The sequence below is a fragment of the Culicoides brevitarsis genome, chromosome 2, assembly GCF_036172545.1.
Source record: "Culicoides brevitarsis isolate CSIRO-B50_1 chromosome 2, AGI_CSIRO_Cbre_v1, whole genome shotgun sequence".
Taxonomy (NCBI): Eukaryota; Metazoa; Arthropoda; class Insecta; order Diptera; family Ceratopogonidae; genus Culicoides; species Culicoides brevitarsis.
This window is the reverse complement of record NC_087086.1, coordinates 28,264,200-28,282,243: the sequence shown is the minus strand read 5'-3', so window position 1 is coordinate 28,282,243 and position 18,044 is coordinate 28,264,200. Positions and strand designations below refer to the sequence as shown.

General features: G+C 26.4%; 1 protein-coding gene across 3 annotated transcripts in view; it reads right to left on the bottom strand.

Moving 5' to 3' along the window:
- The window catches only part of LOC134829463 (spermatogenesis-associated protein 13-like), a 33,697-nt gene that overhangs the window by 4,750 nt on the left and 10,903 nt on the right, over positions 1-18,044 (bottom strand). Inside the window, exons 2-4 of one of the 3 annotated variants that reach the window (XM_063842534.1) lie at positions 13,865-13,916; positions 472-610; positions 256-412 (exon numbers count right to left, since the gene is read on the bottom strand). In XM_063842534.1, coding sequence (XP_063698604.1) covers positions 256-412; positions 472-610; positions 13,865-13,916 — 348 coding nt within the window. Of the gene's footprint in view, positions 1-255; positions 413-471; positions 611-1,074; positions 1,148-9,754; positions 9,845-13,864; positions 13,917-18,044 lie in introns of those variants that run through there. The other 2 variants (XM_063842535.1, XM_063842536.1) reach the window with 2 other exon arrangements.

Below are 18,044 nucleotides of genomic sequence, written 5' to 3'. Positions count from 1 at the left end.
TAAATAAAAATTTAAAAAAAAGTGTTGATTTTTAAAGGATTTTTTCAATAAAAAATATTTTTTTAAATAATTTTTAAACTGATATTTTTTTATGAAAAAATTATAATTAATTGTTAAAAAAAATAATTTGGTGAATTAAAAAAAAATTATTAAAATCTTAGGATTTTTTTTACTTAAAATTTTAGAAATTTTTTTTAATTTATTATTTTTTTTCAAAAAATAAATAAAATTCAAACAAAATTAAAAAAAAATTACCTGTGCTTCGTTTCCAGATCGTCACCATTATCGCTCATCATGGGAACCCATAACGACGTCTTCGTATTACTACCATTAACGTTCCCACTATTTTTGTGTTGTGAAAAATGTGAAAATGTCTTTTTAAATTTTTGCAAAACGCTGCCACTTGGAGTACCTTAACAAATACGAAAATTAAAATCAAGACTAAAAATGAAAAAAAAAATTAAATCTCACCACTTTTAGCTTCTATTTCCTTCCGATGCCCATTACTACTTGAATGCCTATGTTGTTGCTGTTGCGAAACTTGAACAATTGGCTCATCCAGGGGTCCCTCAGTCAGTGCAGGACTCGAAACCGCTCGCATGGAAAGTGGCTGCAATTGGAAAAAAATTCAAAAATTAATCACGTGGCTCGATTTCACATTTTCGTCAAAAAACAAAAAAAAAGTTTCTTTGATATGCACGACACACTCCATATTTTTATCCGAAAAAAAAATCGGAGTAAATTCAGAGAGTTCAATGTCTCTCTTTGCTATCCGAGAAATAATAACGAGACGTGTTTCTATGCACTTGTGGCTGGCGTGTGTATTGAATAACAATTAATAGTATTTTAATTTCTTTCTTTTTTTTTCGTTTCTTCATTTCTTTTAATGTAATTAGCTGCGTTTTTATGGAAGATATTAGACGCCGGTGTAATTTATGCCTGTAAGCAATAATTTTTAACATCAACTTCCCAAATATGGCGTTCCCGATCAGGTTGTAACGAATATTAAGTACAATTTAATTTTTTTTTCTCGATAATCTGCCCTTTTAGGACGGTGCATGCAACGGAACTTACAACGAATCGATGAATTTCGACGAATTTTGGTGACAAAACTTTCTTGCATAACCAAATTTCGAGCTGAATTGAAGAAATTAATATCCGGGTAGTGGGCAGGGACTCCCAAGTGACCGTCGCGACAACAACACTCCAACTACCAGATATTTTTTGATTGTGGATAATCGTTCTTCATTCCATAGATAAGGGCTTTGTCGCGATTTGGACCGTTATCAATGCCAGATAAGGTTACATGACATTCCGTAAGCGGGAACCAGGTAGGGGATTTACAACAAAAAATCGACATAAAAATCGGTCGTTAAATTTTTTTAAAGGAAAATTTTATTTTTAGAGGCTTTTAAAATGTTTTCGTGCTGAAGAAAAATTTTATTGCTAATAAATTTGTTTATTTTTGGGATTAGCATTAAATTACAACAGGGCTACCCTTCATAGTAACGACGCGACGTGAATTGCATAAAAAAATTTTTTTTATCTAAGCCAGGTGATAAGATATCAATATTATTGAGGACACCGATGTAAAAATCTCACGCTCTATATTTTTTATTGACACTTTTTTAAATCCCGTCATTAAAAAAGTAATTAACAAACTTCCGTATTTTTGTTGCGATGGGGAAGAAATTGAAAAAAAAAAGTAATTGTTCTGAAATCTCAAACACACGCAAAAAAAAATCAGGAAAATACGTGCAGTTTATTGAGTTTTTTATCGTTCACGAGTGTTTTTCATTAAAAAAAGAGACTTAGTGTTGTCAAGCCATGTCTCGTCTAGCTAGCCACGGAAGAGAAAAAAAAAAGTACTTCAAAGCTTTGAATAATGAAAGAAAAATTAATTAAAGTCTAATAATTGCATTACATCAGACGACAATAAGAAGGCCTTAACCTTACGTGCAAGGAAGGCAGTCAAGTATGAAAGGTTTGTGCGAAAGTGAATCTAAAACTTGGATATTGAATTACCGAAAAACCACAAGTTAGTTATGAGTTAATAGACAAGACAAGAGTTTCTCAAGAAATATGCGCGCGATGGTGTGACAGGAGAAAATGCGGAATTTTTATGGTTGCTTAGAAAGAGAAACATGAAAACTTGTTTGAAAAATTTGATGGAATGTGTGAGGTTTGGTGGTATTTTTTTCATTGAGGTTGAATTGATTTTCAAAATTTTCTTATTCAGCAAATGTCATTTTTGTGAGTTTTAGGTGTATTTTTAATTAAAATTGAAGAAAAATTGAATTTAAAGGGATTTGGAAGTTTGCTGAATAGTTGCTGAATTGATTTTCAAATTTTTTATTCAGCAAATGTCATTTTTGTGAGTTTTAGGTGTATTTTTTGATTAAGATTGAAGAAAAATTGAATTTAAAGGGATTTGGAAGTTTGCTGAATAGTTGCTGAATTGATTTTCAAATTTTTTTATTCAGCAAATGTCATTTTAGTGAGTTTCAGGTGTATTTTTTGATTAAGATTGAAAGAAAATTGAATTTAAAGGGATTTGGAAGTTTGCTGAATAGTTGCTGAATTGATTTTCAAATTTTTTTATTCAGCAAATGTCATTTTTGTGAGTTCTAGGTGTATTTTTTAATTAAAATTGAAGAAAAATTAAATTTAAAGGTATTTGAGAGTTTGCTGAATAGTTGCTGAATTAATTTTCAAATTTTTTTATTCAGCAAATGTCATTTTTGTGAGTTTCGGGTGTATTTTTTGATTAATATTGAAGAAAAATTGAATTTAAAGGGATTTGGAAGTTTGCTGAATAGTTGCTGAATTGATTTTCAAATTTTTTTATTCAGCAAATGTCATTTTTGTGAGTTTTAGGAATATTTTTCAATTAAGATTGAAGAAAAATTGAATTTAAAGGGATTTGGAAGTTTGCTGAATAGTTGCTGAATTGATTTTCAAAATTTTGTTACTCAGCAAATATGAATTTTTAATAAAAATTTATTTTAAAACTTAATAAAACTGTTAAGGAAAACATTTCCAATATAATTGCTCTAAAAAAATTTGCTGAATATCTGCTGAATTGATACTTTTTCTCTTATTTCTTCAGCAAAAATATCAAAATTCGCTGAATTAAAAAATAAATCAATTCAGCACTTGACCTTTCATGGCTCCACGCTGCTGCAAGTGTCGCTTTACATCTCCATAATTTTCAATAAACAAGGCACGACAAAGTAGCATTTAGAAAACAAATGATCCCATTCATCATAAAGTACACAATTAACTTCACCGTTTAACACAAAATGAAGAAAGAAAAATTTACATTTAAACAGCTTTATTAAATAAATACATTTCGAAAAAAAAAATATTTTTATGATAAACAAAGCAAAGAGAATCAAAGGAACGGAATGCGATGCACGGAATACATAAATAATAAATGCGGAGAAAAAAAAAGTATTTAAATTCCATTCGAAAAAAATGCCCCCGACAATCGTCGTCATCGCATGCATGCACTTAACAAACAAGCTAACACAGATAATAGACATCTGTCTGACTTCTCGTTTGGCTTTTATTCATCTTTTGTTCAACCTTCGTGCTTTTTATCATTTTTACGTTTTGTTTTGTTTTGTAGAATTCTTCTTATCATTCATTCCTCTTCTTTTTTTTTTGCGAAGATTGGCCGACAATTGACCGACAAGACACAAAAGGGGCGTCAAAGTGATCAGCGTAATGACGTGCCGTTACAAAATATTTTTCGTAAACAATCATCGTCGTTATTATTACGAAAATAAAAAAAAATGATTGGCATTTGTTCGAGTTTCATTGAAATTTTTTCCTCTTTCGTTCTGAAACGAGTATTTGTTCCGTTCTCCGCTGTTCGTTGTAATGAAGTTGAAGAGATATTGATGTTATTTATTGTTTTATTGATTATTATTAGCAAACAATTACCCGGCAAAAGTTGTTATCAACAACAATGCGAGCGGCGACTCGATCATCAAGGTGAGGCTTTGACAAACAAATTTGATCATCGAAAAATTGTGGAGACGACTTGCAACAAAATTCGCCAACGATTGTCAATCAAGTCCATTTTGTCTGGCTCTAATTAGAATACACTTCTTCCGTGTGCAATTATCTCTTTGCATGCGCTTAATAAAAAATACGAAACAGATGATGGACTTTGTTTTGTTTTGTTTGTGCGGCAATTGCGATAAAATTGTGTGCTTTGTGAGTGATATCATCGTTTGGAACATATTAAATTCGAGTGTATTCGGTGAAATAATAATTGACATGACATGGAATGACATAAACAGGTCAAGTTTATACGCTTGAATTTTTTAAAAGGTAAGAATGGCGCCACAGAATGACAGAAAAATGTTTTTTGGTCAATTTTACATGAAAAAAAATTCTGCTGAATTTGAAAAAAAAATATTTTTCAATTCAGCAAATTTATGACTGATCGAATTCTATTCAGCGTCTTTTGAACAAAAAATTTCTTTGCTGAAAATGGATAAATTTTATCAAATTTTGACGAATAAAAATGTGAAATTCTAATTCAGCAAATTTCACAAAATCTATTCAGCAAGTATTCAGCTAAAAATTCTGCTAATTTTTTTTAAAATCACAAGTTTTTATGTTTTTAAATCAAAATTTATTGAATTTTAATTCAGAAACAATTTTTTTTATTCATTCAGCTCGTATTCAGCAAATTTTTTGTAGTAAAAATTTGATTTAGTTTAATTCAGCAACTTTGAAATTTTTATAAATCTATTCAGCAAAAATTAATGTATGCCATGTACATTATATTTTGCTAAAGTTTTCTTGAAAACTATTTAAATGACGAATGTTAATTCCAAAATTCGTTAAAATTTAATTCAGCAACTGAAAAATTACTCAAAATTTATTCAGCACGTATTCAGCAATTTTTTTTTTTGTTAAAATAGTTAAATTGCGCTTAATTTAACGAGTTAAAACCAATACCTTAAAGAAATTTTATTCAGCAACTTTTAAAATTTGTGAAAAATTTATTCAGCAAGTATTCAGCAACCTTTTAAACCCATTTTGAAAACAAAATTTCAAAAATCTTATCACTCATTAGTCATCACAGCAACAAAAATCACTTCTCAGAACACTTTCATGTCAAACGTGACTCAAATAAAGATTCTTCAATTGATTAATCGATAACTTCCGTAGTTCCCCGTCATCCACACACTCACATAAAATAAAGTTGACTCACACAAGTCCCCCTTTTCGCATGATAATCTTCGCAGTTGCCAAGAAACATTCAAAATTACATTAGCTCAACACATTAGCAAGCTAGAGCAGATAGCTATCAAGGGATATATCGAAAAGCCAACCAGGACAAGCGTAGATTCAATTTATCTTTTTGCTATATGTAAGTCTCTGTGTTATGAGCATCAACTATCAGCAGCTGTGCCTTCTTCTTCTTCATCCACTTAATATTTTCGCTTCGTTTCATCTTTTCATGTTCAAAACACAACACAACAAAAAACGGACCACCGTCTATCTCAAAGAGGTTAATGTACTTTCTTGTAAAGGATATGCTTCGTTAGTACAAAAGACGACGACGAATCCTTACAACGAGAAAAGAAAACACAAACAAAAATCAATAAACATGTCGGTTGTTTAGAGCACGATTCACACGTCTCTGCTAATAGAGCAACATGGCTTTGGTTAGATGGATGTTTTTCTTGTAAATATTTGATGTTTTAATATTGTGGCTTCTTTTGTCTTATCGGGCAACATTAACGCCAACTGCGAGATAAATAGATAAAAGACTTCTAATGAGTTCTGCTGAATTACACATAAAATCATGAAATGAAACGAAAAAAGTCTAAAATGTAGTTTTTCACAAATTTGCTGAATATTTAGCGTATTCAGCTCTATTCAGCGTATATTCAGCGTAGCTTTTAAAAGATATGTAAAGTAAAAAATTTCAGAAAATGATAAAAATTTTGCTGAATTGATATTTTTCTTTTCTTATTCAGCAAATTTTACGAAATTCTACAAAATTTTACGAAATTGAATTCAGAACTTTTTAAAAATTTTGCTGAATATCTGCTGAATTGATATTTTTCTCTTCTTATTCAGCAAATTTTACAAAATTCTACGAAAACGAATTCAGAACTTTTTAAAAATTTTGCTGAATATCTGCTGAATTGATATTTTTTTCTTCTTATTCAGCAAATTTTTCGAAATTCTACGAAATTGAATTCAGAACTTTTTAAAAATTTTGCTGAATATCTGCTAAATTGATATTTGTCTCTTCTTATTCAGCAAATTTTACGAAATTCGCTGAATTAAGAAATAAATCAATTCAGCACTTGACTTTTCTGGCTCCACGTTGCTCGAAATGTCGTTTTACATCTTTATCGCTGAACTAAACATTAACGCCAACTGCGAGATAAATAGATCGAGATAAAAGACTTCTAATGAGTTCTGCTGGATTACATGAAAGCATGAAATTAAACGAAAAAAAAACCAAAAACAAACAAAAAATAAACGAAGTTCATTAACATCTAAACTAAAACGAGTGAACTTTTTCCGTGTAAATGATTCATACGGACGTTTATGCTTCAATATTATGTTTAACAAGATTTTATTACCTTAACACATATCATAAATTTAAAAGCTATTCATGCATCATCGTGACGTTACTTTAACTACAAAATCGTAATAAATAACTGAAGACGACCGAGAAAGAAAGAAGAAAGAGAGGAAAAAAAATCATCGTATTAAATTACATAATTTTCACTTTGGGCCGGTAATCTGCATTTTTTACTAGAAAAGCACTTGTAAAGCAAATAGTCGAGAGGAATACCGTTGCACGACGATGCAAGTAGTTCATGCTTGAACACCACAAATAATAATCCGTTCATGAAACCGGCTCAAATATGTGGGCAACACGTTTGAAGATCGACGACGACGAAGTTGATGATGATGAAAAATGAAGAAGAGACAAGCAAGTAAGTAAGAGGAAGTGCGATGCGATGCGACACTGATTTAATTTTATTTTTAGTACGGAATTTTGTTCGTATTTCGAGAGACAAAAGTGAAGTGGAATGCACAAATAATGATAATAATAACATCTCTCGAAAGTGTGGCAGCCGTCGCATTTGCGTCTTTTGTAATGCAATGGAGACAAAACATTGTTATTACAGCAGCAGTGACGCGATGATGATGATGATAATGATGGGTGTTCGTGGATGTTATGAAATTTTTTCTTGTGACACAAAAAGCCCTTTTATGGATTGGGAAAGAAAATTTTTTGAGATTTTTTTAAAATTCATTTTTTTTAAATGCATAAAATTTTATTAAAAAAAATAATAAAAAATTTATTAATTAAAAAAAATCATGAATTAAAATAATTTACTAATTATAAAAAAAATAAATAAATTTGGTAATTTATTAAAATAAAAATTAATAAATTAATTTAAAAAAAAATTAATTTCTTAATTAAATATAATCTTTTATTTTTATTGTTTTATTTTTAAGAAATTTTATTTTTTTTATTAAAAAATTTTTTAAAAACTATTAATAATTTTTTAAGCAATTTTTTTTTTAAATTAAATTTTAATTTTTTTTTAATATTAATAATTTAAAATATAAAAAAAAATATGATTTATTAGAGAAAATATTAAAAAAAATATTTTTTTTAAATTTAATTTTTAATTAATTAAAAATATATTTTTTATTTAATAAATTCGTCAAAAAACTGCCGGAACTTCATCAAAAGAACCGCGCTCCACTTTCCCATATTCTTTCCTATTTATTTATTTATAAATACACAAAAAGCTAATCTTGAACTCATAAACTTCACCTGACCCGCGATTTCATTTTGTTTAAACATTCGCGTGACGTGCGCCGCACTAAAGTTTTTGTTTATTTGAAATGCAATTCACATTCACGTCTTTATTGAAGATTTTTTTATTTTATTTTATTTTGATGAGTTTCGTTAAAAAATTTATTCGTACGGAAGACCGGATGAAAAAAAGGTATTTTATTGTTTGTTTACATTTTTTGCCGTGTGTTGTGGGAAGACGACAACCACTAAAAACATTTGACCGAGAAATTGTGTAAAAAATTTCGACGAACAGAATAAGGTTAATTTTTAATTAATTTTTGTGTAATGTGAGCCGTAATGAAATTCACGTTAGAAATTAAAACAAGATTAACACGGAACTTTATTCACGGGTCGTAACCTTTGGTTGGAAGAAAGGCGGTACAGGGAACGTTGCGGTAAATTTTGGGACTAAAAGATTTTTATAAAAAAAAATATTTTATGATAATTTGAAGGTTAAATTATGAGTTTTTATGATTTAAGGAAAATTCAGGAAATACTTTGTGGTGAATTTTTGACAATTTTTTTAAAAATAAATTTATTTAAAGTGTCACATGGACCAAAAATTTGACAAAAATTCTCATTTTTATTAGTGCATGAAGTTAAATTTAGACTAAAAAGCGTTTTTTTTTTTCAAACAAAAAAATTCTTGAATGGTTTCTTGATCTCGTGAACTATAAATTTATTCTTTGAGACTGCTTTGATGACATGTTTTATCTAAAAAATTTTCATTTTTCGCTTAAAAATTCTCTTAACCGGCATTTTTTACTGAATTATAAATTATCTTGAACGTGCCACAAACATTTCTTGACACTCATAAAATTTTATTAGAGATAATATTTTATGCAAAACTTTAAATAAATAAAAACTCATATGCAAACATCACTTAGAAAACTTTGTTTTTATTGCTTTATGAGCCACAATTAAAATGTTGAAAGCATTTTTTAAAAATTTCAGAAAAAATGGAATAAAGTTGAATGAAAATATTTAAATTTTCTTGCTCTTAATAATTTTTCTTGGATTTATTTTTTCTTAAAAAATTATTAAATTTATTTTTAAAAAATTATTTAATTTTATTATTTTTTATTTAACTTTATTATTTTTGATAGATTTTAAAAATTTTATTTATTTTATTTCATTTTATTAAATTTATTTAAAAATTATTTAAAATAAAATTTATTTATTTATTTATTTTTTAAAAATTTGTTTATCATAAAAAAATTAATTAAAAAAATAAAAATAATGAATAATAAAAAAAATAATAAATAATGATAAAAAATAATGAAATTATTAAATATTTTAAAAAAAGTTTTTTTTTATCTAAATTAAATCAATGAAAAAGTTTTTTACGATAAAATTTATAGTTTTTTAATTAATTTTTGTATGATAAACAAAATTTTAAAAAATAAATTTTATGAATTTTATTTTGAATTATTTAAAAAAAAATAAGTAAATTTAATTATAAATAATTTTTAAATAAAATAATTAAAATTTTCAAAATTAAATAAAAATAATAAAATTAAATAATTTTTTTAAAAATAAATTTAATAATTTTTTAAGAAAAAATAAATCAAAAAAATTATTAAGAACATAAAAATTATTAATAATTCATAATTTTTAAATTTTTTGAACATCTTTAAATTTATTTTCACTCAAAATTTAAGCAAAAAATTCCTCAAAAAATATTTTTTCCCAAATAATTTATTATAAAAACAACAAAACTACCCAAATTAATCAAAAATCCCTCATCTCACTGAACAAACAATGCCCTAAAACCTCCATGCCATCATTTTTTTCTCACAAAACAAATCAAAACACGTTGCCAAACACTTCATTCCTTTTCACCACATTTCAACAGCAGCAGCTACGACACTTTCAACACATTTCAACACTAACCTTTAGCATTTTGTTGCATTAGTGACCTGCTTCCGCCTTTCAATGCAGTATTTTATCACCTACTTTCCTCGTGTTTTGTTTCAACTGAAATCCGTTGCCAAACTTCTTCATCAAAACCTATTGTTTTCGAATAATTTTCTACGTTGGTTGTTGACCAAAAAACACGTAGAACAACAACTTTGGGCTTAAGTACTAAATAAAATATTGGTCATTGCTTATTGCTTCGTCGTGTGTGTGTTTGTATAAATATTTGTCACATTAATTATTATCATTTGCCAACTTTAGTCTCGGTTTGGTGTAAAATGTTCTTATAAACGCTACAATTTTTTTTTTATTATGTGGGAAGGCAGTGAATGTCTTTTTCTTATAATTTATTGTTGGATTGGATTATTGGTGACTTTCTTCCTTATTCGAAACTACTTTAACTGTCGTCGCATCCATTCTCGATGTTCTTGATGACTTCACTCTTAACTTTTTTAGTTTAAATTTAGCACATTTATCTAGCATCTAAACTGTGTAAAGGTTAATGTATCGATCTAATTCGTTTTTTTTTTTTGTTATTTTGAATTAAACGACGTCAGTCAACGCGATTTCAATTAACAAGTCTATATAAAAAATTTTAATCTTTTTTTGTTTATTTTTTTTTGTACGTACACGATGCAATGATATGCAAAAGCTGTTATCTAACACATCCACACTGATATTTTTTTTTAATTTTTTATTGATATGCAAATCGGCGAGTCAGTAGAGCGTCGTTGTCGAGTACTGAGACACGAAAAATCCGTTCTAATAATACTTTTGTCACTAAATTTATAAATTTTTCATTGAATAATCACTCTCGTTATATTTTTGCTGTACGTCTCATGCACGCATAGGCCCAAAATGCTTGGGGGAAATTTTTCTGACACTTTCGAGACGAAAAATCACAAAAAATCAATGAAAATTTGTGGATTCTTGAATAAAATCGGTGGTTCAAGCCATTCGCTGATATGTTTAACGACAATTTTGCACTTTTAATTCACTTTTCTGTCTGGTTTTTAATTTTTTTTTCAATATTTTTTTTGATATGTAATTTTTCGTGTGTTCTTAGATACGCGCAGTTGCAGTGTACGAAGGTAACTAACTTTTGCATTGGTAACGCGACTCAAGCCAAGTGTTGTGTGTGTTGCGTAGGTTGGTGTTCTCTCTCAATTTCAGTACTATTTTTTTCGTCGTTCGTACGATGATGGAGAGTAGAATTTTTGTTTTTCCCCAAAATGACATGCGCGCTCATTTTCTCGTGTTTGAGGCAGACGACTGGTACTTTTGAGTGGATTTTTTGGGAAGTTCGTGCAAAATCACGTAGAAAATTAGTGATAACGTAACGGGATACCAGGCGTCGCATTACGTGATTGTTGATGATGATGATGAGTGTTGAATGGTGGGGAACAAAGGAACAACAGGCGAGTTTTTTTTTATTGTTTTGAATAAATTTTAAGATATAAATATTTTTTTATGGAAATTTTTGAGTTTTTAGAAATTTTTGATTAACTTTTGACTTCATTTTGAAAGAAAATTGACTTTTTTGAATTTACAAAATGAAAAAAAAAATTAAATTGAATTTTTTTTAAATTTTCATAGATTTTTGCTCAAAATTCTTTATGAAAATAAAAACATAAAATTTTTTATTTATAAAAGTTTTAAAATTTAATTTTACTTAAAAAAAAAGTCAAATAATTTATTTTTTGCAGATTTTTATCAAATTTTGTTTAAAATTTCGAAAATTTTTAATTTTTTTAATTAAAATTTTTAATTTATTTTCAAATTTAAAAAATTTTTTTATTTTTTAATTTAAAAAAAATAATTTAATTTAATTTTAATTTAAAAAAAAATCAAAAAAATTAATTAAAGTCAGTTTTGTTTAATTTTGTCTCTAATTATTTTAATTTTATTTTTTAATTTAATTAAAATTTTATTTAATTTTTAATTTTAATCTCGATTTTAATTAAATTAAAATTAATTAATTGAAAAAATTAGTTAACTGGTGACAAAAATTGAAAAAACTCAATAAAATCTACAAGTTTAATTTAATTTAATTTTTTAACTTTAATTTAATGTTAAAAAAAATAATATTTGTAGATTTAAAAAATTAAAAGAGTTTAAAAATTATTTTATTAATGAAAATTTATATTTAATTATTAAATTAATTATTTTTATTTTTAAATTTAATAATTTTTTAAAGCTTTTGCAATTTTAATGCTTAAAATTCATTTAAAAAAAAAATCACCAAACTCATCAAATCGAAATGTAAGTTGAAATTGATTGATTTTCTAATGTCAAAAATATTTTATGGATCTATTCGTTATCACGTTTCGCCTATTTTTTTTTATCAATTCACTAAAATATCGTCAATAATTCCATAAATGTATAATGGCTCTATTATTGAGTCTATATGATAAAATTTAATCATCTTACAGCATTTTGAATAAATTTTTCCTCGAAATTCGCTCGTTTAACATTCACAAAACATTTCTACTTCCAAAATTTCCATTCCTCGAAACTTGTTAAATTTATTCAAAAAATTAAACTCAATGAAAACACAAATTTCCGTACAATTTAACCATTCGCACGTAAATAAAATACCCAAAAACTGACAACTCAACTAATTATGAGATGGACTCTTCCAACATTTTTCGGACCACCATCGTACAACTTTTGATTGCCAAAGGTTGTTTTTAAATTTCTTCGTGGAAACTGAAATTAAAATTTTTTACGCTCTGAAGGTCGATTTTTTTTTTTGCCAAAAAAAAAAATTATTTTTGCTCAAATTTACTGCAACTATTAGTAGTTGAAGAGAAAAAGAGAGAATTATCAACAATTCTCGTAAATATTTTTTTTTTGTTGTTAAAAAATAAAATATTTAATTGAATCAATTAAAATAAAGTTTTAAATTTCCAATGTAAAAAGTTTGCCTTCGAGCATTTTATGTCTCGAAACATTCCCATTTCGACAAACAGCAATAAAGGGTGTAGATTTAATTATTATTTTGTGCTTTTGAGGCATTTGAGCGTTCGAAAGTCGGGAAAATTCCCCTTTATTGAGTGTTCTTCATTAAATTTTGATAGACGATAAGGGAAAAGGCGATGATGATGATTAAAATGAATCGAATCTCGCCTAATTTTTTGGTTCAATGAATTTTTCCCATTAGCACTAATCAATGTTTGTTCACTTATTTAGGGAAAGTGGCAAAATAATCATTAAATGAGCAAAAAAGGATTGAATTTTTCCCCAAAAAAAGAGCAAGGATGGAAAAAGGTCGTGATTTTATTGGCAAAAAAGGATTGGAAAAAGAGCAAAAATCATTACTTTTTACGAAGACAGGTGAGTGTAGAACAGAAATTGAATGAAAAAATCTACGATAAAATGACAAAAATTTAATTTAAAGTATTTTTTTTTTTCAGATTTATCCTAAAATTCATAAGAAGGAAGATCCAAAAATTCTTTAAAAAAAGGTAAATTTATTTCAATTAATTCAAACCAAGCAATAAAAATTAACGAACTCAGAATTCAGCTCTAAATGATAAAAACGTAAAATTTTCTAAAAATTTATTTTTAAAAATTTAATTTATTTAATTAAATTTTAATTAAAATAAATAAATTAAAATAAAAAAATAAAATTAAATTAAATTAAAATTAAATTCAAATTAAAATAAATAAATTAATTTAATTAAAAAATAACATTTTATTTTTTATTTAATTAATCAATTATTTTAATTAATTCAATTTAATTAATTTAATTTAATTTAATTTAATTTAATTTAATTTAATTAATTTAATTAATTTAATTTAAATTAAAAATCGTTCTTCAGTTAAAATCAATAAAAAAATACTTTGAAAAATTTTTTCTACTTCAAACGTCTCGAATTAAAATTAAATCTCGTCAAATCTCATTAAAATCAATGAAATAAATGGCAAGAAAAAGATTCCAATTACAAATTAGATTCAAATTAGCGCGTTGTTGTCATCATCCTCGTCATTAAATCATTTTCTCTTTTCATCTCCGATCACTTGGGCAACAATCCACGAGGAAAAGTTACGAATGAATGAAAAGTTAAAGATTACGTTACTTACCGAATTATGAGCTAATATTGACGACAATTCAACATCATCTGCAGTAAGAGCACTGAAAAGAGAAACAAAAAAAAAGACGAGAAAAATTAAATATTATTATCCGAAGAATAAGAAAGAGAAATTAAGCAATCAAATAATTAGATCAACATTTCAATTAGACCTGTTCAGTTTTCTTTCGTTTTCTTGCTTGTTTGGCTTGTTTAAGTTGCATTTAAAAGGCATCATTTGCTTTTTCTGCTCGTTTTGCCACACACAGAAGAATTGCATAGACACACTGCTCGACTGAGACTCAATTAATAAATTTCTTTTTCTCTCTCTCGCTCGTGTACTGTGTGGATTTACCGGCAAATCGACATAGTTTTCAAGGAATTTTAAATGGATTATCGTTTATTTGTGTTTTCTTGTAGGTTAGTAGGTTCTCGATATTTTTCTTCGTTTTTTTCTATTTTTTTTTTTATAGAAACAATAACAAGAATTTGTAAGAAAAATAAAGAAAAAATGAGGTGACTTCGATATTTAATCCAAGTTATTTCAGGAAGTTAATCTTCTTCTCCTCTATAAATAGTTAAAAACTTTTTTTTTTATAAAAAAAATCACAAATTGTATCAAAAAATGAGGAAATCATTTATTTATTGGATTTCCAATGAATTCAATGCCAGTTTTGCTCATCGGTCACGAGAAAAGAAAAACTTTAGAATTCCATTGAGACCAAAAATCAATTTTCATTTGAGATGACGAGTCAATGTTTTGTGTGAAAATGATAACAAAAGTCCATCATTGTTTGTAGTAGCACGAACTTTCAGTCACGAGGCAAAAAATTTCCTCAAGAAATTATTATTCAAAAGTTTTTTATACAATTTTTCTTCGTCTTGCGTTTTTTGTCGCATTTTTAAGAATTATTTGAAAAAAAATATGGGGTTTTGATGGATTTGATGTCCATCCGTTCCAATTTTATTTTTTATGGTGAGGAGTATGAAAATGATTTTTTTTATAAAAATAACAAATTGGGAGTCATTTTAGAAAAAAAAAATCATGTTAAAAACTTTAATAACTTAATTTTTTAAATTTGTGAGTAAAAATAGCAAAAAAAAAAATAAATTTTGCTTGTTGAGGAGTATTAAAAAGAGTAAAATCGTCGCCATATTTAATTTAAAATTAAATTAGAATTCATTAAAAATATTTTTAAAATTGAAATTCAAAAAAAAAAATAATAAAAAAGTTTGGAGTTTTTTTTAAATACTTGATCGCATTTTTAGTTTAAAAAAAATTAATTCACGAATTTTGCAAATTTTAATACTCCTCAGTGAGAAAATTTAAAATTTTTGTAAAATCTTCTATTGAATTAATTTTTCAGGCCAGTTTTTGCTCAAAATATAGAACTTTGGTTATTATCTATATTTCTTAAGATAAAAAAAATCTAAAAAAAAAAATATTTTGCTCATTGAGGAGTATTAAAAGAATAAAATTGTCGCCATATTGAATTTTAAAAATATTTTTTAATTTTATATTAATTTGTTAATTTTTTTTAAATTTATAATATTAATTTATTAATTAAATTAAATTTTAAAAAAAATATTTTTAATTAATTTTAAATCATTTAAAATTCAATATGGCGGCAATTTTCATCTTTTTAATACTCCTCAATAAGCAAAAAAATTTTTTTTTTTGGTTTTTTTATCTTAAGAAAAATAAATAATAACCAAAGTTCTTTATTTCGAACGAAAACTCGCATAGAAAAATTAATTAAATAGAAAATATCACAAAAATTTTAATTTTTCTCATTGAGGAGTATAAAAATGTGCAAAATTCGTAAATTAAATTTTCTTCAAAAACTAAAAAATGCGATCAAGAATTAAAAAAAAAGTCCAAACTTTCTTATTATTCATGAACTTGTCTTCCACTAAAATGCAAGTCTTTCAAAGAAAGAAAGAAGGGATGGAAAAAATGGAGAAAAAGACCAACTTTTAACTAAAACGATGATGACTTCTTGTTTGTTTGTTAATTGTGTGCGGGCACGTGCTCCTACATTTTTTTCCTCTCTTTCGTTTTCCGCACAACAAACTTTCCCATATATAAGATTGACATTTTTTTTAGCTGCAAAACTTTTGTGCCAGAATTTAGGTCTCTGCTTCGGGTTAACCAGACAGGGTTTAGACGACGAAAAGCAAATACGACGACAAAAAAAAGGAACATAAATCATAAGTTCTTGCGAAAAACATACAACGAACGAAAAAAGGTACGACAGAAAATTATAAACAGCTTTCAGTAAACATTAAATTTCCTCTTTTTTCCCTCACCTTTCTTCCGATTTTATTTTTTTTTTTGTGTGTGCCATTAGAGGTGCTCGAGTGCTCCATAACTCAAACATTAACTCATAAATCATCTTGTCCGCAATTCGTTTTTCGTGAGCTAACAAGTGTGTTGTGTTGCGTATGAGGGAAAATCACTTATTTCTCCATTATCATTTCAGATTGGATTTAATTTGAATCAAGGACATTTTTGCCCCATTTTATCGCATTAACCACGCATTAATTCGAGTCAGATCTCACACATAAATTAGGAATTAATTTGGTGAATTTGCGAAAAAAAGGAAGATTATCGAACAAGCTGCTTACTGTCGCTCGGTGTGTCTCTTAATGGACTTCTGATCTTATTTCGCTTCACATGTCAAGGAAAAAATCTGCCTTTTTTAATTAGCTTCTTCGCATCAATTCTTGAAGCTTCGTTAAAATTAAACGTAATAAATCTTTGAGAACATTATTTTATTTTTTTCCGCTTATGTCAGCTGTTTTTATTATTTATACAAGAAAGAAGAATTTTGTCACACATGCTCTTTAAAAATTTTATTTATACGAGACAAACACGAAACGCGCGGTAGACAAAACAGAGTGAAAGTTAATTAAATTAAAACAAAACAAAAAATAATTAGAAATATTTCTGTTGGATTTTTGTTAATTCCCGGGGAAATATTTACGACGACCACGCAATTGATCGAAGAAAAAAAATGCGTCGGAGTAAAACAATCAAAAAAATTTGTTAGAAAAAAAAAATCGGAAGCGAAACGCCCTTTATGTGACAAATTTTTGTGTCACACCTGATTACCGGAAATTTTTGCTGATTCTTTCGAAAGTTTGTTACATTTTTTATGAATCCAATCGATAGTTCTTTTATTTTTTATATCCTCTGGACATGTTTTTTGTATAGGAAGTTTTGTCAATTTTCTCCTTTTTCGAGAGTCCTTGACACGAAAATGAATTATTTTGGTTGGTAATGTGAGTCAAGAGATGTTTGATGAATGAAAATATGTACAAAAGATGAGAAAGTGGGTCGTTTCATGGTTCATTAATAAGATTTTTTTCGTAAAGAGGATTAGATGTTCTTTGATGAATTTGAGTGTTTTTTGTCATTGATGGCTTGAATTTGGACAAAAGTTCTCTTTAGACAAATATTTTGACTTAAAATCGACTTAAATTATAGTTTTAAGGCGATTTTAATTAAAATTAAATAATTAATTAAATTATATTAAATTAAATTAAGCCGCTTCAAATTTTTTTTAAACTTTTAGACCCATGCTTCATTTCAAAAGTCGAAAATCCAATGATGTAAAATAAAAAAAAAGGTTAAAAATTTCATCAAAATTGACCTTTAATTGGACTTTTTTCAAGAAATTTTAAAAAAATTTTAAAAACTTTTTTCAATTTTCAAGAATTTTTGTACTGAAAATTGTATTTTTACAATAATTTTCTTCCCTAAAAATTTTTTAAAAAAAAATATTTTTCAAAATTTTATGAAATTTTTTGGTTTGAATTTTTACCTTGAGATCAATTTTTTAATTATTTATTTAATTGTTTTTTATTATTTATTTTCGATCAATTATATTTAATTAATCAAATTTAAAACTAAATTTCTATAAAAATTTCTATAAAAAAACAAAATTAAAACTCAAAATTCGTATAAATTTGTAACGCAATAACTTAATTTTTAATTCATGAATTTTTCCGGGAATTTTTATATTTTGTCAGCTTTAACTAATAGAAGGTTTTGGAAAAAAATTGAGAAAATACGTGAAAATCGATTAATTTTAGTAAAGAGAAATTCTGTAATTTTTATTTATTTATTTTTTTTTTGTAAAATTCATTGCATACCCAATTAAACATCATTTAAGTGGAAGAAAATTATG